Source organism: Canis lupus, chromosome 1 (genome assembly GCF_003254725.2).
Source record: "Canis lupus dingo isolate Sandy chromosome 1, ASM325472v2, whole genome shotgun sequence".
NCBI lineage: Eukaryota > Metazoa > Chordata > Mammalia > Carnivora > Canidae > Canis > Canis lupus.
The window spans coordinates 28875059-28900907 of record NC_064243.1 but is presented as its reverse complement, the minus strand read 5'-3'; the positions used below and the strand labels follow the sequence as shown (position 1 = coordinate 28900907).

Sequence of the window (25849 nt, the reverse complement as noted above, 5' to 3'; positions counted from 1 at the left end):
TCCGACACCCAAGAGTTAGAATTGAATCTAAGGCAGAGTCAGCAAATTCTTTCTGGAAAGGGCTACATAGTAAATATTTTAGGCCTAAGATGGGCTGTATATTCTTTATTGCAACTACTCGGCTCTGCTATTGTAGAACAGAATGAGGGTTCAATTTGGCCTATGAGCCTCAGCTGGCCCACTCCTGGTTTAAGGAACATCTAGTCTAGAATTAGACTTCTCTATGAATATGTACAATGGAATATTACTCAACCATCAGAAAAGATGAATACCTACCATATACATCGACATGGATGGAACTGGAGTGTATTATACTGAACAAAATAAGTCAGAGAAAGACAATTATCATGGTTTCACTCATACGTAGAATATAAGAAACAATGCAGGGGATCATAGAGGAAGGGAGGGAAAACTGGGAAGTTATCAGAGAGGGAGACAAATCATGAGAGACTCTTAATTCTAGGAAACAAACTGAGGATTGCAGGCGGGAAGGTGGGTAGGGGGATGGGGTAACTGGGTGATGGGCATTAAGAAGGGCACATGAGGGGATCCCTGGGTGCCTCAGCGGTTTCAGGCATGCCTTTGGCCCGGGGCGCGATCCTGGGGTCCCAGGATCGAGTCCCGTGTCAGGCTCCCTGCATGGAGCCTGTTTCTCCCTCTGCCTGTGTCTTTGCCTCTCTCTCTCTCTCTCTCTCTATGTCTATCATAAATAAATAAAAATAAATCTTAAAAAAAAAAGAAGGGCACGTGATGTAATGAGCACTGGGTGTTATACACAACTGATGGATTCTTGATGAAGAATTCATTTCAGATGAATTCTACATCTGAAACTAATGATAAGCCAACTATATATTGGCTAACTGAACTAAAAAAAAAGACTTGTGTATGAATATTATTATTATTATTATTATTATTTTTGGCATTGCCATTATCTTTCACTTTATTCTAGGCCTAAGTAAGACTGATCTGACAAGAAGAACATACCCCCTTTCCAGGGTACCCAGTCCCATGTTGGGCTGTTACTGGCTTCTGGAGCACACTGCTCTCTGTAGAGGGAGAGGCTGTGTTCTGAGACAGCAGGACAAGTGAGTAGTCAGCTGCACAAGGATCTTGGGGGTAGCGCTCCATTTATTCCATTTTCTTCACAGAAAACAAAGAGACATTGCTGGTCACAATGGTCAGTCAGGGGCAACAGTCTATTGGCCCTTTGGGTTATTAGCTGCTGAATTTTCAGCTTGGAGTGTGAAAGTGAGAAAGCCCTGCCTATGATCAGAAATTGGAACTGTCTTCCCAGAGGGAGTACAATCTCACCTGTCTTCTCACAATGAACTATAATGGCATTCTAAGTAGTTTGTCTCTACTATAAAATCATTCCTAAAGTAATTTAATTAGAATGAACTGGAATCTGTGACTTTACAGATAGTTAAAAATCCCTCAGATCTTTGAGGAATTCCTAATTTGCTTCAGAAGCCTTTTACTGCCAACCCGTCCCCATTCTCACCCCACCTTTGCTTATAACTCCTTCTCATGCTCTGCTATCTGCTATACTCACCCCCTCCCTCTGCCCGCACTTACCGGAGAACTTAGATTTCTTCTTATGCCATTAACTGTAAACCTTGATAGATGCTGAGACTGAATTCCCTTTTTCCATGTTTCTCTGGCGCTGAAAGAAAGAGGGGAGAGCTCCGGTCCCATGCAGATGTTGCAGGGGACAAATGGCACAGGTTTTAGTTCAATCTTTACACCAGTGAGGGCTACAGCCAATCCTCCCTCCCTGTCTCAAGTTTCTTAGGGGAACATACAACTGCCTCTGCCTCCTCCATTCTCCAGACTTGTTATATTTCTCCTATTAACATGACTTTTATTCTACCTTTGAAATAATAGCACTAGCCCATTGTGTTAGGGAGCATTTTATTTTTTCCTGAGCTTATTTACAGTACAAGGATCATTTGATCAACTGGGAATGAATCTATCACAATGTTCTCAAATCTGAAAGTACATTACAATCACCTGGAGGGTTTGTTGAACCATGGCTTGCTGAGCCTCATCCCAGAGTTTCTGATTCAGTAGTTCTGTAGTGGGACTTGAGAATTTGCATTTCTTTTTTTCCTTTTTAAAGATTTTATTTATTCCTGAGACACAGAGAAAGAGAAGCAGACACAGGCAGAGGGAGAAGCAGGCTCCCTGTGGGGAGCCCTATGTGGGACTCCATCCCAAGACCCCAATCACCTCTAAACCAAAGGCAGATGCTCAACCACTTAGCAGCCAGGCACCCAAGAATTTGAATTTCAAAAAGAAGTCACCAGGTGAGTCGGCTGCTGGTGGTCCCTGGACCATTTGCTCTATTAGAATCACCTGAGATGAACGGTGACACATTTCTCTGGTAGGAGGAAGGAATATCTCAGGTCATATCATGACGTTAGTGATAAGAAAGTTACATTCTGAATGCAACTCACCAGAGTGTTGACACCAGACTTGAGGAGCATGGCTTTAAACTATTAATTGAAGGGAGGGTATAGGTTACCTATCACAGAAGCAAAATACTATCAACTGGCAGGATGCCAGTATTAGTATCTTTCTATGAGTCAGATCCTTTCGAAGAGCTCTTAAAAATCAAATGTTTCGGGCAGCCCCGGTGGTGTAGTGGTTTAGTGCCGCCTGCAGCCCAGGGCGTGATCCTGGAGACTCTGGATCGAGTCCCACGTCAGGCTCTTTGCATGGAGCCTGCTTCTCCCTCTGCCTGTGTCTCTGCCTCTCATTCTCTCTCTGTGTCTCTATGAATAAATAAATAAAAAATCTTAAAAAAAAATCAAATGTTTCTTTAATTAGACTGAGATAATCATTCACCCCCTTATTTTTTTTGATATATGCAATGACAAAGAGTGATGATTCAATGAAATATGGACTGTAGAAGTTTGTTGATGTGAAGTTACTTCGGTTAAATGAGATAATTCATTTCCTTTTTTTTTTTAATTTTTTTATTGGTGTTCAATTTACTAACATACAGAATAACCCCCAGTGCCCGTCACCCATTCACTCCCACCCCCCGCCCTCCTCCCCTTCTACCACCCCAAGTTCGTTTCCCAGAGTTAGCAGTCTAATAATTCATTTCCCATCATTTATTTAAGTATATACTTCACCCAAGGAACAGTTTATCAATAAATATTGAATGACGAATGAATATTCAACATTATAAAGCTGAATATAATTCTTGCATAATCCTCTTGGCTAACTAGGGAGAGAAGACATGGCACTAGAAACTCTGAGCTGTTGAGGGGGAGAAATAACAAAGTGACAGGTGATCAGAAGGAGAGTGTAGTGGGGAGAGAGGTGCTACTTTACGAAGGAACTTCCAGCGGGGCCTCTGCTTGTGACTGATGGTCATACAAATTATTGTCTGCTTTGGAATGTGTAGCCTCAGGTTCAATATTTTTTTTTCTTTATTTATTTATGATAGTCACACACACACAGAGAGAGAGGCAGAGACACAGGCAGAGGGAGAAGCAGGCTCCATGCACCGGGAGCCTGATGTGGGATTCGATCCCGGGTCTCCAGGATCGCACCCTGGGCCAAAGGCAGGCGCCAAATCACTGCGCCACCCAGGGATCCCTGTAGCCTCAGGTTCAAATGGGCCTGAGAGCCAACCTTCACTCTGCTTACCTGCATATCAAATGTAACTGAGTATGGGGCTGACACAGTCCAAGGGACAAATAGGCTTGCCTAATCTTCTTAAATAAGATGCGTGACGAGCTAATGCCAGCCGTTTTCCTGTGTCCTGACTTTTCTCCAGGAGTCATGAGTCATCCATCAGCTTACAAATCCTGGAACACAGGATAACTGATTTTTCACAGGATACTACAAGTATGGGACCTTATGGTGGACCTGTAAGAATTCTTCCTCGCCACTCCCCCATCAGCAGAGGACTGGAAACTTTTTTGAAAGCTTTCTGTGAATGTTGAAGGATGGTTTTACTCTGGATTCAGGGATCCCGGCAGGGGCCCCATAAATGATCCCAAAGAAATCTTACTCTGTTTAACAATTGGAGCCTGACATTCCAATTTAATATCATGTTTTTGGCCCAAGGCATGTTGCAATAAATAATTGTGAATAATTCTGCTGTCAGCACCCCGTGGTTATGTATGCCCCAGTACTCCGCAGAGAACACGGTATAGATTTAGTTTGGCTAAGCCATTTCCCTCAGCATTAGCTCTGGGAGCAGAGGTCTTACTTTTGGCAAACTCATTTCCCCCAGTTCTTACTATAGTCTCTGTTACATGGTAGGCTCTCAGCAAATATTTACTGAATTTTTCAGAAAAATTAAAACTCTATGTTTCATGACCTGCAAAATTTATTTTAAGGACAACCAAAGAAAGATTTCACTTCTGATTTTCCGATCTAGATGCTGGACTCAAATTAGTTCTCTACATCTTCAGATCTATAGATGTCTTATCGCTTGGAATAAAAATCAATTCACAGAATATGGTTTGTCATTACCAGCTGCTTCTTTCATTTGTGTTTATTTTTCAAATTAGCTTTAAGAGACTTTATTCTAGCAGTATTGTTTTTACTGCTTAATATTTGGGCATTTGTACTATCTATTAAAATATATCCTCCCCCTGTATGGAACAATGGCTAGCAAATATTGTTCACCAAGGACTACATCTCCAGCCACCATTGCATCAAGCATGTTTTTTTTTTTGTTTTTAATTTTTTTTTTATTTATTTATGATAGGCACACAGTGAGAGAGAGAGAGGCAGAGACACAGGCAGAGGGAGAAGCAGGCTCCATGTACCGGGAGCCTGATGTGGGATTCGATCCCAGATCTCCGGGATCGCGCCCTGGGCCAAAGGCAGGCGCTAAACCGCTGCGCCACCCAGGGATCCCTACATCAAGCATGTTTTTAAAAATACATACAATAAAATAGTATAATTATAAAGTAAATAAACTACATTGAACACAATTTTCAAAATATTTATAAAATTAGTAATATGATAATATATGGGTATCTTTATAATCTCGTGCTACAGAAGAAATTACCCCAAAACTTAACTCCTAAAACATATATTATCTCCTGGTTTCTGTGGGTCAGAAGCAGCTTAGCTGGGTGATTCTGGCTCAGAGTCTTTCAAAAGTCTGCATTCAAGGTGACAGCAATCATCTGGAAGCTTGACAACAAAAAATATCTGTGATTTCTATTCGCCACAAAGTTACAAGTTCTGCTAATACTTCTGAGGTTTTGGCCTACATTCATAACTAAAAGAAATGATAAATTCTGGTTCAGAGTTAAAAGGGATGTAATTTTCTCCATACAAGTATACTGACAGCTCTGAATTCTACTCATGGATCCGGAGGCCTGTGTGTCCTTGAAATTAATCCATGGGCTCTATGACATAAAGGAGCCACAACATGGCTGAGGACGCTGAATCACTGCTTAAGGAAATATCTATTAACCTGTCCTAATTGCCTTAAAATTGAGAAAAAGCTTCTACTGCATATGAGCCATGATGTATTTCAGAGTCATTTGTTACTACAGCCTAGCCTATATTCCCTAGTATATTTGTCAGTCAATTATGATATTGTTACTTTCTTCATTTTGTCCTTCAACATATGCTTTTGAGTAAAATTTCAACTTACCTTTGTGTTAAATTCCACATATGTTTCTGCTATTATGGAACATCTGTCTCATTTCACTAACAACTAACTCACAAACTTAATATGTATTAAAGACATATGGAGACTAAATTATATTTTTTCTGTGACTTTTACTTGATTTTTTTCCCTTCAGTCTTCAATTTTATACACCAGATGGTTGCCAGCTGGATCCCTATGCATAAATTTCAAATGACCAATAATGATAAATATATGTATGGCTCCTGCTCCTGAATGATTTTTAAGCATGTTAATGGACTTATTTTCAAACAATGAGCATCTCATTGTGGGGGCAACAGATCATCTCATATGCGGTTGCCAGAAATATCTCCCTGAAATCTCCGTGAAATATCTCCTTAGACATTCTGTGTTTAGGCAAAGCTACTGTATAGGTTAGTGTTGGCAGAAATTAACCTAGCTACAGTATAACATTAAACTCTTTTTATTTTTTGTCATGGACATAAAAACATGTCTCACCTGTCTCATTTAACCCCTACCCCTTACCCTTGAGAGTGTTCATTGAACTTGGGAGTTCCTATCCTCTTGTGGGAGTGCATGTTTGAAATGCACAGCAGTTCCTTTGTTTGGGTCTCCTTCCACCACCCTGGGCTAGCTTTCCCACAAGCTGCCTCGGTGGCCCAGGTGCTTTCTGTCCTGGAGGCCCCTGGACCTGCCTCTGTCTTATTTGATCTAGGCCTACAACCCGCAGAGACCTCCCCTCTAAGTCAAACACAAGAAAAGGTCAAGTCTATGATTTTACAATCTTTTCTAAAATTGAATTTAAAAATGAGTCAGTAGTGTTAACTTTTAACCTAACTAAACAGATTCCACTGTGACAAAATGAATTTTAAAAATAATTGTCTTGCAAAAGATCAAGCAATTTTTAGGCCTATCTATCATGGCTGGTTGGAATTCAGGATATAAGATCCTTTTAAAAGATTTATTTATTTGCTTTTTGGAGAGTGGGGAGGGGCAGAGGAGGAGGGAGAAAGAGAATCTTGAGCAGACTCCCCACTGAGCAGGAAGCCCAATGCAGAGCTCCATGCAGGGCTCAATCTCAGGACTCTGAGATCATGATCTGGACTGAAATCAAGAGTGGGTCACTTACCTGACTGCGCCACCCAGGTGTCCCTATAAATTCCTCTTAAATGGAAGCAAACAATTTAACATATGTTTTCTCACTGAACTACAGTATTTTCCTTCATTGCTCAAGAGAAGATTCATGTAGGAAAACAGAAGACTGCAGGGCAACCAGGAAAAAAGGAAAAAAAAAAAAAAGAAACAAACTTAAAAATTCTTTCTGGAAGCAAATATCTCCCTCACAGTAATTTAGAATTAGATTTATTAAAGAACATGATTTAGTAACAGGCATTTTGTGGTTCTTTGTTAGAGCTTTGACATGATTTATAAGTACCACATACAAAAAACATCTTTGCTTAGTTCTTAACTCTTCAAGATCTTCTATAATTTAAATAAAATTAAGTAATCTAAAATTTGAAGTTTATTTTAAAAGTAATGCTTATTGTAGAAATTTTATTAAATGCAGAAAAGCAAAGGGAAAAAATTGTTTAAAAATAACCTATAATGTCGCCAACCCAAGTAGAAATATGGTATCATTTTGAGGTTAATTCCTGTAGTCTATTTTTAAACAAATACACATAATTTTTAAGATTTTTATTGATTTACTTATTCATGAGAGACACACAGAGATAGAGGCAGAGACATAGGCAGAGGGAGAAGCAGGCTCCATGCAGGGAGCCCGATATGGGACTCGATCCTGGGACTCCAGGATCATGCCCTGGGCTGAAGGCAGATGCTCAACCGCTGAGCCACCCAGGTATCCCACATAATTTTTTTAACAAGATTTTTTTTTTTAAGGATCTTTTTTTTTTCTTTCTTCTTTCTTTTTCTTTCTTTCTTTCTTTCTTTTTCTGTTTTCTTCTTCTTCTTTCTTCTTCTTCTTCTTCTTCTTTAGCAATTCTTACTAGGATTAACAGATAAAAAAGACAACCTTGTCTTCTTGAAGTTTTCCAAAGAAGCTTTTTTTTTTTTTTTAAGGTTTTATTTATTTAATCGAGAGACAGGCAGAGACAGAGACACAGGCAGAGGGAGAAGCAGGCTCCATGCAGGGAGCCTGACGTGGGACTTGATCCCGGGTCTCCAGGATCACACCCTGGGCTGTAGGCGGCGCTAAACCGCTGAGCCACCCGGGCTGCCCCCAAAGAAGCTTTGTTTTTATTGTATTCTCTTTGTAATTTTTGATGTAGGAAAAAAAGTCAGGGTTCAAAGTTGACGGCCAATAAATAATTCTTGAGAAGATGATTTTATTAAAGCATGGGGACAGGACCTGTGCACAGGAAGAGTTGCACTGGGGTCATGAGGGGTGGCCTCTTATATACACTCTCAAGGTAGGAGGGGGTTAGGGATAGTGTAAATCTCTAATTTTTGGAAGCAACGTTTCCAGGACCTTGAGGATGTTAGCTATTGTTGGGAAAAAGTCATTTACTACTGTGTAATATACTGTGTAATAAAACCTGAGTCATGAGACCCTTCAGAGAAAATACATATGCTTGGGGGATGATTGCCAACACATATCTTGTGGGGTTTAGAGATAAAGGAAATTTCTTTTTTTTTTTAAATTTTTTTTATTGGGAGTTCAATTTGCCAACATATAGCATAAAGGAAATTTCTAAAGCAATTTTTATATGTTAAAGAAGATTTACAGGATCCTGGGGATTGGGCTAAGATTGCCTTTTGCCCTTAGCAAAGTTCTAACATCGAGGCAGTTGAGTCCCTAGAGGAATGTCACTCTGCTTGTTTTAATGACTTGTCGATGGGCTGTAGGGAATAAGGAAATTTAACAGTTTCTCTTCTGCTTTTGTTTCCCACATCAATTTTCACAGGGACGAAGCCCATATAATTTTTGCTCTGAAGTTCAGTGATTATTTTCCTCTAGGTGCTGAGCAGCCATAAAACCTTTGCTGTTTTAGAGTTGGGCTCCTCTCATTGCTTCATTTTATTAATCAGGATGTTGATGTTGTAGAGTACAGGGCTAAATAAATGATGAAAACACGATGAAAACCTCTATCTCAAAACTAGCAAATACTGACCTTGCTTTTAGAAGACAGGCCATTTTCAAAAACGAGATGATAAGTGAGCATATAATATTAAACAAGGGAAAAATCCAGGCCTCTTTGGCTCAACCCATCTTTCTCCTAAACTACTCAAATAAAGGGACAAAGAACAGGCTAGCTTTCTGAAAGGTTAGAGCTTCTTAGTAATTTGGAAGACATCTATTTGTACTGCTTCTAAGCATAATTGCTCATAAAATATTTCCCCAAAGTGCTTTTGACTTAATCTCAAACACATCGGATCCCTGGGTGGCGCAGTGGTTTAGCAACTGCCTTCAGCCCAGAGCATGGTCCAGGAGATCCGGGATCAAGTCCCGTCCTGCATCAGGCTCCCTGCATGAGCCTGCTTCTCCTCTACCTGTGTCTCGGCCTCTCTCTCTGTGTCTCTCATGGATAAATAAATAAAATCTTAAAAAATAAATAAATAAAGACCTTGTTTGAGTTTTCAAAAAAAAAAAAAAATCTCCAACACATCCACACAAGAATGGAATTTACAATCTCCCACTCCAATGTTGCAAATTCTCAGCCAAAAAGTAGTAGAAAGGACACAGACTTTGAGTTAAACTTAACTTTGAGTTAAAATGCTGGCTCTTCCATTTGTTAGCTATTGGATGAATTTTTAATCCTGAAAAAGTTCAGTTTCCTCATAAATACAATGGAGTGCTAATACATTTCTTGGAGCGTTGTTTGTGAATATTGAACATTAATTACTATCACAGTATGTGGTGCATAGTACTTTATGCATTTTTTCCATTTCCACCATCCCATCCTCAATCCTTAATGCCAAGAATAAGTCTATTTGCTATTCAAATTGATCCCTTTTCACTTTTCTAGAGAAGCAAAGAAAGCTAGCTACCTAGCCAGATTTCTTCAAATATTTTTAAGTAACTTCCCTAATTGTATCTTTGGCTTAAGAGTTTTTCTCTCTTTCTCTCTCCCCCTCTTCTTTTTAGTCATTTCCATAGGATCGGTTTTCTTACTTTTGTAGCTTTTTATTTTGTTTTGTTTTTAACTCCTTTACCATTTCCAGGGTATAGAACGAGTTGATTTCTGGTTACTCTATTTTAACTTACTCACTTGTGGCTTTGTTTCCACAATTCATGCAGTTTTTCAAAAACTTGGCTCCTTTCACGTTTTCTTCTTTAGATAGCATTTAGTAAAGAATTATGAATTCTTAGAAGGCTTTTTATATATATATTTTTAAATATTTTATTTATTTATTCATGACACACACACACACACACAGAGGCAGAGACACAGACAGAGGGAGAAACAGGCTCCATGCAGGAAGCATGACGCGGGACTCAATCCCCAGTCTCCAAGATCACACCCTGGGCTGAAGGCGGCGCTAAACCGCTGAGGCACCCGGGCTGCCTGGTTCTTTATATTTTAACTTACATAGAAGACTTGTTCTGAATCAAAGAAATCTATAAATTGAAATAAACTCATGACAAATTTGTGAGGAGTATGTTTCATCTGTAATTGCTATAGTTATATGAACACTAAAAATTTAACTTTATGATATAATCAAATACCATATTACATTACTTTTATGATGCATATTTTTGCATATTTTAACAACCCAAACCGAGATGTATACAGTAACTGATGAACACTATTAATGAGCAGGATTTTTTTCTTTCTTACTGGTACTAAAATAATAGTGCATCTTACAGCTGGTTTTTTAGCTTTGATAAAAATGCTAATAAACAAATTTTTTTACAAACAAAACATAGTATTTTGTTCCTAAGGTAAACAAGAGCTGTTGAATATAAGACTATTAGAAAATAAAGTGGTTAAGGGAGGGACGTCTGGGTGGGTGGTTCAGTGGTTGAGTGTCTGCCTTTGAGTCAGGGCGTGATTCTGGGGTCCCTGGATTGAGTCCTGCATCAGGCCCTTTGGAGGGAGTCTGCTTCTCCCTCTGCCTATGTCTCTGCCTCTCTCTCTGTGTCTCTCATGAATAAATAAATAAAATCTTAAAAAAAATAGTTAAGGGAAGGCCTTGTCCTTTCCATGAAAAAAAAAAAGAAAAAAATTTCATGCTGTATTGAGATCAGTTGCAAAGTGATTATAGATTTATATTCTCATTATAAAATTTTTCACTAGTTCATTGTAAAATAAATTTTTTTTTTTTTTTTTTTTTTTTTTGTGGCCTCCAAACCGTTTATTGGTCCCGCCTTGGAGGTGGGGTCGCTGGGGGCAGGGCAGACACAAGGCTGCAGGGAGCGGTGTAAAAGAAAATTTGAATGGAGTTTTCTTTATAATGACTAAAGGATGGAGAGTAAAATTGTTGGGTCTCTAATAATGCTTATAGCACATCTATGGTAAATGGATTCAAGGTAAAATCATTTTACCAACATTCAAGATAAATTTAATATGATACTGTATAAGATCATATAATGTATACTGGAAGGCACAAGTCATTTGCAAAGATAGCTAGAATTTTGTTCATGATGTGACTTTATTTCAGGACTCCCAGAAACTTAAATACTTGACTAAGATTTGTCCCGCTCCCATATATTTGGTCTTTAAATCCTTTCAGTTTCATGAAGCAAGAGTCAGGCATTTCTCTAAATTGATCATGACTAAATGTTTGGAGGCACACAGAAGGTTCAGTTGTGGCACCGATCATTTAATCCCTATCTTGATTAAAAATGGGATTAACAAACTGAAATATGGCATCACAGTTCATCAAGCTGACTTTGCCTACTTTTCAAAATTCAATCATTTTTGACATTAACACAATTGTTGGGGATCCCTGGGATCAAGTCCCACATCGGGCTCCCGGCATGGATCCTGCTTCTTGCTCTGCCTGTGTCTCTGCCTCTCTCTCTCTCTCTATCATAAATCAATCAATCAATCAATCAATCAATCTTAAAAAAAAAAAGAAAATGTTTAACACAATTGTTTATCTCTGGAAAGTTGACGTGCATATGCTTTCTGTGCAGGTAATTCATATGTTTATTTTTTAAAGATTTTATTTATTTATTCATGAGAGACAGAGAGAAAGAGAGAGAGAGGGAGAGAGAGTGAGATAGGCAGAGGGAGAAGCCGGTTACCTGCAGGGAGGCTGCTGTGGGACTTGATCTCAGGATTCTGGGATCACAACCTGAGCCAAAGGCAGATGCTCAACCACTGAGCCACCCAGGTGCCCCTCAAGTGCCCTCCGTTTAATGCCCATCACCCAATTATCCCTGTCACCTACTTCCCCTCCAGCAACCCTGTTTACTTCCTAGAGTTCAGCATCTCTCATGGTTCGCCTCCCTCTCTATTTTCATCTTATTTTATTTTTCCTTCCCTTCCCCTATTTTAACTGTTCATGTAGGTAAATACTGCTGTAGAAACAAGGTGGTTTTTAGAGCCAGATAGATCTTTGATAAAATCTGAATTCCCCACTTAACAGGCATATGACTTTTGGCAAGATACTCTACCTCTCTAAGCTTCAATTTCCTGTTAGAATTAGGACTATATACTGAATATTATACAGTTTTGCTTTAATGTAACATACGTGTTCATAAAAATCACTGTGCTATGCAAAATCACAAGACAAATACCACAAGATTTGTGGAAAAATAGGATTGGGATATGACACTCAAAAATTTAATCAGTTACACATAAAAAAAAAGGAATCTAATAAAAATAGGAGTGGAGATGGCTAAGAAATACAGAAGTACTATAATTAGTATAGTATTTTATCTTAAAATTACCTAAAGTTTACTTGTGGAAGTGGGTATCAGGAAACTTGTTATTTTGAAGTGGTAGGAGAGTTTCTAAAATCAAATGGACTGTTGTAACGTGAGAAGTAGATGGGCACAAATTGAAGCAGCTGGTAGATCTATGAAGTGCTTCTGTCAGTATGCCTACCTGGCTCAGTTCAGGTGGGCGTAGTTACTATATTCTCTCAGTGTTTCCTGCAGGCAAAATTGCACATAAGGATATTTTGTCCTTTGTCTTTTTTTTTTACCTCACACACTTGAAGCACTTGTCTCTCCTCATGTGATAGTCAGCCTCCAAGATGGTCCCCAATGATCTCTACCTGCTGGTATTCACACCTTTGTGTATTCTCCTTCCACACTGTACCAGGGGTTGGTCCATGTGAAATACAGCAGAGTGATGGTGTGTCACTTCTGAGATTAGGTTATAATAGACTGCAGCTTTGTCTTGGGCTAGTCCTTGCTTGGATCATTTACTCTGGGTGGGCACCATCCCATCTATCATGTAAGGGGACACTGGGCATCCATGGAGAAGTCCATGTGACAAGGAATTGAGGTCTCCTGCCAACAACACTGAGTGATCTTGGAGTGAATCCACAGACTTCAGGTGACCGCAGTCTCACCTGATAGATTAACTGCAACCTTATGAGAGACCTTAAGCCAGTATCATCCAGATGACCTCTCCCAGATTCTTGACCCACAGGCACTGTGAAAAAAATAAATGTTTTAAGCTACTAGATGTTGGGGTCATTTGTTATGCAGCAACAGATAACCAGTACACTTGATTTCACTTATTTCCTATTTCACCAACTGTTTTTTTTCTTTTTAAAAGATTTATTTTAGACAGAGAGAGATGAGTGGGAGAGGCAGAGAAAACCCTAAGTTTAGCGTAGAGCCTGGTTCCATGACCCTGAGATCACGACCTAAGCTGAAACCAAGAGTCTATTGCTCAACTGACTGCTACCCAGGCATCCCATCACTAGTTGTTTTTTCTCCTCCTCCTCTTTTAACAAATCTCTACATGTTGGGATTCTTTAGGGTTCAGTCCCAGGTCATCTCTTATCTCTCTACATCTTTTATCCTGTGATTTTAAGTATCATTTTATATTTTATCTCCAAGCTAGAACATTCCTTTGAATTGCAAACCCACATGCTTAACTCCATACCTTGCCTTTTTACTTTCATGTTTCACACACATCTCATACCTAACATATTGAAAATGGGGTGCCTGGGTGGCTCAGTCAGTTAAGCATCTGGCTTCTTGGTTTTGCTTACATTGTTATCTCAGGGTCAAGAGATCAAGCCCTGCTTCTGGCTCTACAAGGTGTCTGCTTGAGATTCTCTCCCTTTCCTTCTCCCTCTGCCCCTCACCGTGCTCCTGTGCATGCTCTCTCTCTAAATAAATAACATCTTAAAAAAAAAAATGGAATTCCTGATTTCCTTTCTATTTCCCAACCTATTCATTCTTCCCTTTCCTATCATTCTCTTCAATCTTCCCAATTATTAAAACATGCCAAAATCCACCCAGTTAATCAAAGCCATAACCTAGGCAGCAACACTATTTCCTCCCTTTCTCTAAACTCCTAACATCCCTCAGGAGGACCTGTCAATCTCATTTCTAAAATATATTTACAATTCTTTTTCTCACCACAATCATCATTACATCACTTAAACTATTAAAAGAACATCCTAACTGATCTTGCTGCCCAATGTCAACTATTTCTCACACAGCAACTTAAAAGTCTTTTTCAAATCGATGTCATACCTATGATTAAAACCTTTAAACAACTTTCTACTCCCTATACATGCAGAGTAGTCGTGCTGTACTGAGGTATCAATGGTTAGGGTTTTTTTCTTTTAATATATAGCTCATCCATTCAACAAATACTTACTGAGCACTTACTAAATGCTTGGGACTTACCAGTGTACCACATAGACCAAAGATTACTACTTCCATATTCAGATGGTGGTGGTAGTGGCGGTGGGGTGAGGGGCAGGCTGCACAGTGAGAGAAAACTGAGATTTTAACCCATGCAAATGAGGTATTTTTTTCTAGTTGAGCTGGTAAATCATACTGTGAGGAGAGAATGCCCTAAGCCCAACGTTAAATTCACAACTGGGGCCCAACACTGGCTTTTAACGGACACAAGACTGGTTGCTGATTACAACTTTGAGACCCTTTCAGGTAGTTTATGTCCCCAAACATCAAAGTAATAAGGGTTTTAGGCCCTTAGGAAGAAAGTGCAGCCCAGATAAGTATTAATAGAGAATGCAGTACGGCTCTTATTTGAAATTGTCCAAATCAAACGCGGTTTGCCTATTTATAATCTGACTTACATTTTTGGCGGACCAAGCTATACTGGGCTGTTTCTCGGCCGGCACAAACGATCATTATGCTTCGTATTCTGCATTATTTTTACGCCCGTGCCGACGCTCCGAGGCGCCTAAGTGGCGATGCTCTCTAGCAGCGCGGCGATGAAAGCAGCACCACCCTCCGATGCAAAGCCGGACAGACAGCCCGAGCCGAGGAACACCGCGGCGCAAACTCCGTCAGGGGTAGCGGAGTTGGTCTGACGCCACTCTGGAAAGGGACTTAGCTCATGGCCATTTTTCTACTACAGAAGTGCGTTCGGCACATTTTATAGCAAAGCGAAAGCGACACTTGCAGTTAAGACGTCTAAGAAGAAACTCGGCGCCCACTGGTCACCGGGGACTCGGTGTGCGATCACACACAGCCCGCTAGCCTCCCCGTCTTTTTCCTCCGCGTGAGACTGGGTCTTTGTTCCGGTCTGAGTCAGCGCCACAGAAAGAACAGACCAAACAAGCAAAAGGTGGGATCGACAGAGAGGTCCAAAGCGTACCCTCAGAGAGAGTCGAGCCTCCCGCAAACTCCACCATGCGGCCAGCAAGACCTCACGGCCTGACAAACACCCCGCCCACTGCCTACCGTCACCCGGGGTGAGGCGGCAGCTCAAGGCCGGAGGGCGGAGCCGCCAGATCCTCGCGCGAGACCAGCCACGCGACTTCCCAGAAAGCCTCAGGCAAACATCTTAATAGCTAGGGAGCCGGTTTAGAGCGGAAGGGTGGGCGGGGCTAGCCCAGATATTTAGCGGCACTGGCAGCCACGCCCCAAATCGGAAGTGACGGAGACGAGCTAGCGCGTCGAAGATAGCTCTATGGTTTTCCTCCCGTTCTTGAGTCGGGAAATGGCCGCTGTGTAGTTACAACGGAGATAAGTCCCGGGAACCGTGCTTTCCGCGTTTCAGGTAGGCCCCATGCTTCATTCAAATCACTCAAAGCGCAGTAAATGCCGACGACGAGTGAATATTTTTGAATCTTTTGTGGGGAGTGAGGCGTTGGCGGCTACAGGAGGACCGACGAGATGTTTCGCCGTTATTTATGCGTTTCTCCATCAGATCCCCTCAGGTTTTCGAGGCATTACTGGTCGAAAAGGTGGGGGGTGGCGTGAGTAGTGAGAAAGATGCGCGCGCGCGCGCGGTTACGAACCTGGTTCTAAACCCAGAGACCGCGCGGCCTTCCCGTGCGCGTGCGCATATCTCCCTCTTCAACCCTTCCCCCATTTCCTCGGCCCGGACCCTTGCGCGCGCCCGGCTGAAATCTCCCGGCGCACGCGCGCTTCCTCCTTTCTCCGCCTACGGCTCCTGAGACCGCTGGAGGTGCAGCTTGTGTTCGCTTCTCATTGGCTGGTAGCGCCACCTTTCTTCCAGGTTTTGGGGCTTTGGTAAAACAACTGTGACCTGCAGCAAAGTGAGCTGGGTAGGTTGACCCATTTTCGCGTCGTCTTTAAACTCCTTTTTTTTCCGGCTTCACTCTAACCCGTCGGTTTACGCCTCGTTTTTTTTTGTTTCTGTCTTAGCAACATGTTCTGCGGTCTCTCGTCTCTGACACCGGTGTCCGCCTCCGACCCTCGGTGTCGCGGGACAGTTTTCGCCGAGGTGGTTAATGCCGGATCCCCCGGCAGCCCACTCTCTTTTGAAGCGAACGTGCGCACTCTTGACTCTTCAAGAGTTGGTGCCTAGTTACCATTTCCCAGCGTGGGGAGCAGGCCTCAGCTGGTGGATGGAAGAGTGGCCCTCCCCCCCCCCCCCCCCCCCCCCCCGGGCCAGGACCGCGGACCCTAAAGGCGGTTCTCCAGTAGTACGAGCGACACCGTCACCTTTCGCCATGTGATGCAGGTCTTTATAACGAGTCAGAAATACTGCAACCATGATGGGTAGTCAGCTGGGGTAATGGGTAGTGGGGAGTTGAAGTTAGGGATTTTGCCCTCGTTTTAAGTCCATAACTTGGCCTTCTTCACGTTTAAGATTCACCTTATTACAATCAAGTAGCAGTATTGGCAACTAATATTGCCAATATTAGTTGGCAAAATTTTCTACGTCAATTTTTTTTAACGTTTTAGATTGAAAAAAATTATTACTAAAGTTGAAGGCAGATTTGACTAAAACTGATGTAAAGAGATTAGATAGACACATCTTTTTGCAGCAGCGCCTTTTAATTTTTCTTGGGTATTAAAGATCAAAATTCCTTAATCGTGTAAATTCTCATTCCGGTTGGACCCTCTCGTTGGAATAGTTGGGCTACTGTTTAGACAAAAGAAGTCAACGTAAAACCGCTACAACTTTATTTCCATTTTTATGTGATTCTAGCCAATTCAGAAGAAGTAATTTTATGAGGATTATGTATCTAAAATAACTCACGGTGAAAAACCCAAAGTTTATGTACTGATGGCTTATAGTCATCTTGTTTTATGGATACCATGTTTTCACTGTAACATGGTGATAAATATTGGAATCCCCTTTCATTCAGAATTAAAATGATGGCATAGGAGATTTTTTAGCTAGAGCTGATTCTTGTAAGAACAATAGTATTTTAGGACTTGGAGACAGATCTCTAAAAACTATTTGATAGGCTCAAGTCTGGTTGAATTAATTGAATTCAGCTAGCTGTATTAGATTTAACTGTGTGATGAGAAAACTGGTAGAAATAGGTAAAAGTCTTTTCAAGTTATACATAGAGCTTTGGATTGTGAGTTTCCAGAAACTACATTCAAAATCCTTAGTTGAACACTAGCTGAATTATCCTGTGTAATTTATAGTGATTTATTAATCAACAAGGTAGTGGATAAAGGGACTCAAGAAGCCCAGTAGATCTTTGGGTAGCAAGTATAAATGATAGGTTCTACTTTTAGGTTATGAATTTGTTCCGTTTTCACATCCAGCTTCTTAGACAGTTGATCATTAGTGTTATCTCAGAATCTTAAGCTTAATGTTTTGTTTCCAGGACTGAAAAAAAAATTACAGACATTAAGGTAGTAATAATTCTAGCCTATATTTGTGTAATATGTTGTGGAGTTTTCAAACTTGGGTCCAGCATTTCTCCAAAAAGGTAGAAAATTTTAAGGCCACATGAACCAGAGAGTGGCATAGTCTGGTCTTTTTTTTTTTTTTTTTTAAAGCAAGATGACAAGTTGGACAAAGAAATAAAAACTTGTGACTAAATGTATCTTTTTTCACAAACTTTTAATTATGGAAATTTTCAAGCACAAAAGTAGAGAAAATAGTAAACTCCCATACTCCCCTCACCTAGGTTTAGTAATTGTTAGCATTTACCAATTTTATTATTATTTATGTACTTTTTTGAGAAGATATTAAAGCAAAATTCCAGCCATTTTATTATGCATTTATAATGCTGATTAATGCTATATCAAAAAATATTAAGAGTATTCTTAAAAAGAACCATTTGAATGAAGCAAAATTAGTAGATAACCTTCAGGAGAAACCATTATAAACCAGTTACCAATAATGATAGCTGATTTTTTTTAAGATTCCATTTATTTATGAGAGAGACACACAGAGAAAGGCAGAGACACAAGCAGGCTCCATGCAGGTAGCCGAATGACTCCAGAATCACACCCTGCCGATGCTCAACCGCTGAGCCACCCAGGCCTCCCCTGATAGCTGATGTTTGAGTGTATTCTGTGTGCCAAATGTTACACTGTTTACATTCATTAGTTTATGAAACCTTAAACTTGTGAGTGAGTACCATTATTGTTAGCCTTATTTTATACCTTTTATACCTGTGGAAATTGAAGCTGAAAGAGATTAAGGTAACTTTTCTAGTATTGAGCATCTAGTTAATGTCGTTACGATTTTCAAGATTTTATTTATTCACGAGAGACACAGAGGGAGAAGCAGGCTCCTCGCAGGGAGCTGGATGTGAGACTTAATCCCTGGACTTGGGGTCAGCTCTGAGCTGAAGGCAGATGCTTAACCGCCTCGTCCTGAACCTAGTTTATTGTAATAATAATAGTTTTAGGATTAAAGATATGAATAGCAATACTTTGTTTACAGAAATTTGGAAGCCAAACTCCTGAATTTACTAAAATGAAAACTTGACTCAAGTAGCTTGATAGAGTAATCTAAAGAACCCTTTTCAGGGGGGTTTCAGCTTGAGTATTTTGTTGAACTCAATTGTCTGCTCTTTTTTCTTAACTTGTGTTCTAGTTGATCATAATGTATTATTTCATAAAAGATAGACTTTGTTAAGGTATTTAAGAACTTTATTTATAAAAGCCTGATTTATTCTCTTATATTCCTCACTGGTTGATGAATCAGTTGTATAAAAATTATGTATTTTTATGGAGGCAATTTATTCCCTCTCTTTTTTTACAGTCTGCTAGTAAGTGATCTTAGTTGTAATAAAGGGAAGATTGATTTGGCATTTTGAATTCTATATATAGGTTATGGCCACATCAAGCACCTGTCAGGATATTGGAGAGAGTGCAAGAGTTGGAATCAGGAGATCTGGGTCAAATTCTGGATTAACCGATTATACTCTATGACCATGGGCAACCTAGAAAGGCAAAGAAATCTTGTTTATTCTCCTAAACTTGCACATCACGTAGGTGTTTGAGCTCAAAACTGAGAATTAAGGAGCACATTGAATTTTTCCCGTCATTCTCTCTGCTCCACACCAACCTATGAGCAAGTACTGTTGACAACTATTCCAAACCCAGATTCTGACTTTGCCTTTTTTTCCCAACTTTATTGCTACCACCTTTTCCAAGTAACCATTATATTGAATTTCACCTTCTAATTAGTCTCCTTGTTCTCTCTGTATTGCCCATGCTGTTCACAGTAGCCATTTTAAATTTTAAATCTGATGGTGTGACTTTCCTAATTGCAGAGCCTTCCCATTGCAGTTAGAATAAAATCCAATCTGGCCTGCTTTCTAGATGCAATTTGATCTGGTCTTTTCCTACCTCTTCCACCTTATCTCATACCATCCCCATGATCAGAGTGTGTTAATCATCTTAGTGGTCTTTCTGTTCTGAATTTACCAAGTTTGTGTCTTCTGCCTAGAATGCTTTTGTTTCTGTGTAACTTTGCAGTGTTCCTTGTCTTTAGCTTTAACGTTCTTAAAGAGGGCCCAATAACCCACCTTTGTGGTCCTCTCCACTTCTTAATACATCAGCTAGTAGGTTTTTTTTTTTTTTTTTAATTTTCCTCCCTTTAACATAAGCTCCGAGAGAGTAGGAAATTTAATGTCTCACTTGAAGTACAGTATTTCCAGTGCTACAATAATAATGCCTAGCATGTAATAGGCACCTTGTAAATTCAGATGAATTCTGAAAACTTCGAATTCTTGTCATTTGAGAGATGAGTTAACATGTAGGTTATGAGGATTAGATGATTTTATTTAGCACGTGGTTGGTATTCAGATGTTTTTTGCGATGAATTGTTGATTTCTGTTCCTCTTTAGTTGGTTTTTGGAGAACAGGCACTTCTTCCATACTCCCATTTCCTGTAAAACCTAGCATAGTGCTTTGTACATAGATTTTTATTTAAAAAATGTTAGCTGAACTGATTATGGTTTTTGTACTATTAAATATTGTTACTAAATGTTTATATTTTGCATTAAATGTTATATTAAATATTCATCATACTTTACATATCTTGGAGTTCTTTTATGGATACTTGAATATATTTATAGGTTGGAACAAGAATGCCTATCTACTAGTATAACAGCCTGCAGCCCCTCCTGCCTTTGTTATTTCTAGTGTATATTTTCTTGGAATTTCAAAAGTCATGATCTGGCATAAAGAGAGATTTGGCAGTTGGTTTTCCTTCAGATATGTAGAAATTAAAATTAGCCTTCTCGAATTGTTTAGGGGGAAGTATTAGTTAAAATGAGCCCTGTATCACTTCCAGGAGTGAATCAGTATAGTATTGGACTTCTAGGTCCAGAATAAAGTTTCATAACAAGCATCAGTTTAGATGATTAGTTTCTCTCTGCCTCCTTGGGGGGATTTGATATTTTTAAAATTAAACATGCATACACTTTAGAAATCCTTTTGTTTCTGTATCTATGGTCTTTTGTTTTTATTTATTTATTTATTTATTGGTTTTTTTTTTTTTTTGGTCTTTTGTTTTTATTTTTTATTTTAGTATGTTTCCCCTAAGTATTAGTTCCTATTCTTCTAATTTGAACTTCAAATCTTTTTATCTCCTCAACTGTAGGGCCATTGGTATATAGGGGAACAATATTCTTGATTCACCAGTTTAATCTTAACGTTTCTTTTGTATTTCCAATTTTGTTGCATTTTTTTATTGGATCTTTGGTAAGATCCACAGATTTTCATATTTATATGTATTTTTTTCATTTAAAGTGGTCTGTGAATTCCTTGTTAGGCATGTTTTAATCTTCTATTTAGTTTCTACTCTCCTAGTGTTTTTTGACTATTCTTTGCATGTAATTGGTAATCACTGATTGTTACTTTGAGGCTAATAACCTTTATTGATAGCTGCTTAATATTTTGTGCAAAATTTAAATTTATTTGCATTGTAATAGTAAATTAGTAAGACTGTTGGTTTTCATTAGGTATTTTGATTTATAGACTTTTATTGGAATGTCTGCATGTATCAAAATGATTTTAGGCACAGAGCTTACTTACTGTGATAGCTCTTAATAAGAATCCTAAAGACCAGTTTCAGATGAAACTGAACTGTACAAAGGAAGTGGCCAAGAGAGAATAAAGAATAAGATAAGTAGCAAAGCCTTACAGATAAATTCATACTTTAGCTAAGGTATAATTGTAGCAATATGAATAATTACTAGTAGATGACATGTTTTGATATTCTAAGAATACCGTATTTGGCATTATATTAGCCACTTGAAAATTTTCTGATAGGATAGCAGCATAGGTTGTTTTCTAAAGTCCAAATTGCTAAAATGAGAATTCAAGTATTTAAATTAAAAAATAAAATGCTGTCAGCTTCATGGTGCACTTCTACATTCTGATAAAAGCAAAAAAAATTTCTTAATCTTTTATGGTTAAAAGTTCATTTCCTAAAACAGGTTCCCTTTCCGTGAAATCATTAGTACCTTTATTAAGAGTTTACTTCAGTGCTAACCATAATTCATTATTGTGAACAGTGGATATTTACCATAAATCAAACTCATATATGTGTATTTTTTTTTTTATCTTTGCTAGGAATTTGAATTGAGTTTAATTTCTCAGAACATTTTCTCCAGGAAGAATTTTACAGTATCTCAAAGACTTCACTTGACTGCTTATTCCTGCATAAAACCCAAGGTAAATAGCATTCATTTTTCTACTTTTCAGTTTTGGTTTATTTGAGAAAATGTGACTACTTAATTCATGAATTTGAGTGATTGAAAGTCATAAGTTTGAAGCTTTTTTAAAATTTATTATTATTTTTTTGCATTTTGGTGGCTTATATTAAATAAGCTAGATTTAGAAGTTTTAGGAAAAAGATTCTTTTTTTCTCTCCTGCTTCTCTGTTTTTTGTCTCCTTCCACTTTTATAAACACATCAACTTAGATGCAGGATAATAACTTCTCTCTCCATATGCATATAAGAGGAATTCTGTAACTTAGCTTTTTTAACATCCTTAAATCGCTATTAAGGTAATTAAAGTTGATTGTATTACATGTATCAACTCCTTTAGTCTTCACTACAACTCTCAGGAAGATACTGTCTTTATATATTATTTACAAGAAGATAGAGCTGATATTTGTCTTTATGAGGATAGTTTTATTTTGAAATGTGAAACCTTAAATTTGTCATTTATGGTTTTGATGAAATATGTATGGACATTGTGTTGCTTCTGTAATTGAAATCCATTGTAGTACTTTTAAGTACTATTTTCATAATATGGAGCAGTGCTTAGGTAGGTAAAAATAAAAGCTTTCAAAAATATTTGGTTGTAGGAGAAATTGTTTCTGTGGCAGTTAACAGGATATTAGAAGTTCAGTGAGCCCATTTTTATGGAAATAGCTTATTTTGGTAATAAGTTAGTGGAAATTTGGAAATAGTTACAGCAGAAATAAACTTAGGGAGGCGCATATAGGTTCTCTAAATTATTTAGTCCTGTTAATGATTTTTGTACCCAGTGAGGTTTAATTATTGCACTAGATATTAAGTAGTGTTGAGAAAAGTTTGACTATTGGCACCCAACTTTTTTTTTCTTGTACTTCCAGTATCTTTCTTGCAGCAATCTTTCTCGTTTGTTTTTTATCCTTTTACTTCTACTTACCCAAAAGCTACAGGATGAACTAGCATTGTTCACATAAGTCCTTTTTTTTTTTTTTAAACATACGTCCATTTTTTTGTGTAATCATGCAGTGTTGTATACGTGGAGTGGTTAATTTAGCCCCCTTTTTTTTTTCTTTAATTTAGCCCCATTTTAAGGCCATAAACATTTAGGATGATAGTCTGCTAGGTTTACTCTTATTATTTTTAGTATTATGCCACTTGTATTTTCTTTGTTTCAGGTGCCTTATCTGATATTATTGCTCTGCTATTTTTTTTTTTTTTTTTTTATCTTTTTTACAGGAGAGGTAGGCATTTATATTGGGCATGGAGTAACATCTGACATACTACTGTAGTCTTAGATTGCTCTTTCTGGCTTCTGCAGCTGCTGCCTTTTTGAATTGAGGTACATAGATAGTATAGTCCGTAGAAATCTTCTGTCCTATCTGCAATATACAGTATCTGTCATGCAGGTGAAGATAAATAGTTAGGGATAATTGTATTAGTATTCATATGAAAATGGTGATAAGTAATATCCTTTAAGAAACTTAAGTCTTGGGGATCCCTGGGTGGCGCAGTGGTTTGGTGCCTGCCTTTGGCCCAGGGCACGATCCTGGAGACCCGGGATCGAATCCCACGTCGGGCTCCCGGTGCATGGAGCCTGCTTCTCCCTCTGCCTGTGTCTCTGCCTCTCCCTCTGTGTGTGACTATCATAAATTAAAAAAAAAAAAAAGAAGAAAGAAACTTAAGTCTTGTAAAACGTAGTTTTACAACATATATATACAGGTGTGAAACGTCTTTCATTGAATTGTGATTTTTTACTTTTGCTCTCATTAACTAGGAGAAAGAAATGGGTCGCTCCAATTCTAGATCACATTCTTCAAGATCAAAGTCTAGATCACAGTCTAGTTCTCGATCAAGATCAAGATCGCATTCTAGGAAGAAGAGATACAGGTGAATTACTGTGCTTTTAATCAGCTAATGATTGATTATAGAGTGCTTACTATATTTAGCTACAATCCTAAACTCAGTATATTTTATTGTCAGCCTTGTGAAGTGGATCTATTCTTGCCTTCATTTTAGAGTTGGGGAAATTGAGAATTGTTCAAGTTGCAAGTTAGTAAATGTCAGAACTTAAGTTTGAGTTCAGTTAATGTGACTTCAGATCTCAGATTCTTACCATACTGTGCTTTTGTATAGTGAATTTCTTTGAATTTATGTTGAGATAAGTTGGATAGTGAGAATAATATGACTGTAAACTATCTTTGCATATTATTTCAGTTTCTCATTGTTTCTGATGTCTCAGTATGTATGCCTTTAGCCAGTAGTATTTCACTGATGAATATTCTTCTATGCCATTAAATATTCTTTTACTCTGCTACTTTAAGTGCCTTTATAACTTTATTAATTTCTTAGTGTGTCCTGTTGGATATTTTCCCTTGTTTTCTATGCCTTTGTTCCTAAGGCCTTTACTTTATTCTCTCAATATTTATCTCAGAAGTGAGACTTTTAAAACAGTAAACTTTACTTTTATATAAATGAGGGGTTTTGTTTTTCAAATGCACACTTCTGATTTTGACTGTTGACCTGTTAAATTCAACCAGGAGTATTTAGGAGGATAGAATGGAATAGTTTATTTTTCTTGTATTGATATTTATTTCATTTTTAGTTCTAGGTCTCGTTCCAGGACATATTCAAGATCTCGTAGTAGAGATCGTATTTATTCTAGAGATTATCGCCGAGATTACAGAAATAATAGAGGAATGAGACGACCTTATGGGTACAGAGGAAGGGGCAGAGGGTATTATCAAGGAGGAGGAGGTAGATATCATCGAGGTGGTTATAGACCTGTCTGGAATAGAAGACACTCTAGGAGTCCTAGACGAGGTCGTTCACGTTCCAGGAGTCCAAAAAGAAGATCCGTTTCTTCTCAAAGATCCCGAAGCAGATCTCGCCGGTCATATAGATCTTCTAGGTCTCCAAGATCATCCTCTTCTCGTTCTTCATCCCCATATAGCAAATCTCCTGTCTCTAAAAGACGAGGGTCTCAGGAAAAACAAACCAAAAAAGCTGAAGGGGAGCCCCAAGAAGAGAGTCCTTTGAAAAGTAAATCACAGGAGGAGCCGAAAGATACATTTGAACATGACCCATCTGAATCTATTGATGAGTTTAACAAATCATCAGCCACATCTGGTGATATTTGGCCTGGCCTTTCAGCTTATGATAATAGTCCCAGATCACCTCATAGTCCTTCACCGATTGCTACACCACCTAGTCAGAGTTCATCTTGCTCTGATGCCCCCATGCTCAGTACAGTCCACTCTGCAAAAAACACCCCCTCTCAGCATTCACATTCCATTCAGCATAGTCCTGAAAGGTCTGGGTCTGGTTCTGTTGGAAATGGATCTAGTCGGTACAGTCCTTCTCAGAATAGTCCAATTCATCATATCCCTTCACGAAGAAGCCCTGCAAAGACAATCACACCACAGAATGCTCCAAGAGATGACGCTAGGGGACGTTCTTCATTTTATCCTGATGGTGGAGATCAGGAATCTGCAAAGACAGGAAAATTCTTAAAAAGGTAAGCACTAAAATATTTAGATAATAATATTAATACTCTTAATTTTGAATTCTCTTTCGATTTTTAAGACTTAACATTGCACTATGAGGTGTATTAGCTGTTACTCAAGACTTTATAATTCTAAGTTGTTTACACTGTATGTGGTTAACTTTGCAAATTAAGTGTTTTAATAGAAGCTAATTTGTATTTTTCTTTTTAA

The 25849-nt window shown here is 38.7% G+C and overlaps 1 protein-coding gene and 1 long non-coding RNA gene across 8 annotated transcripts in view; one reads left to right on the top strand and one right to left on the bottom strand.

Moving 5' to 3' along the window:
- Nucleotides 1-1574: 1574 nt before the first annotated feature.
- LOC112644172 (uncharacterized) lies at nt 1575-15580 on the bottom strand. 3 transcript variants are annotated; one of them, XR_003126203.3, is made up of 6 exons: nt 14831-15580; nt 12489-13200; nt 6759-6890; nt 5052-5166; nt 3661-3821; nt 1575-1663 (listed from the first exon to the last, which is right to left on the bottom strand). It is a non-coding gene; the product is annotated as an uncharacterized LOC112644172 (long non-coding RNA). The 3 variants fall into 3 exon arrangements; XR_003126206.3 differs by lacking the exons at nt 1575-1663; nt 3661-3821; nt 5052-5166; nt 6759-6890 and adding an exon at nt 7328-7634; XR_004811274.2 differs by lacking the exons at nt 1575-1663; nt 3661-3821; nt 5052-5166; nt 6759-6890 and adding an exon at nt 7641-8702.
- A 41-nt stretch (nt 15581-15621) lies between these two features.
- Nucleotides 15622-25849, top strand: part of BCLAF1 (BCL2 associated transcription factor 1) — a 29500-nt gene continuing 19272 nt past the window's right edge. For 3 of the 5 annotated variants that reach the window (XR_004811262.2, XM_025422370.3, XM_025422368.3), the window contains exons 1-4: nt 15622-15759; nt 22008-22109; nt 23911-24023; nt 24739-25650. Coding sequence is in view for 4 of the 5 variants with exons in the window: in XM_025422370.3 (XP_025278155.1) it covers nt 23920-24023; nt 24739-25650 (1016 nt within the window). In the remaining variant the exon portion in view is untranslated. The remainder of the gene's footprint in view (nt 15760-22007; nt 22110-23910; nt 24024-24738; nt 25651-25849) is intronic. The other 2 variants (XM_025422371.3, XM_025422369.3) reach the window with 1 other exon arrangement.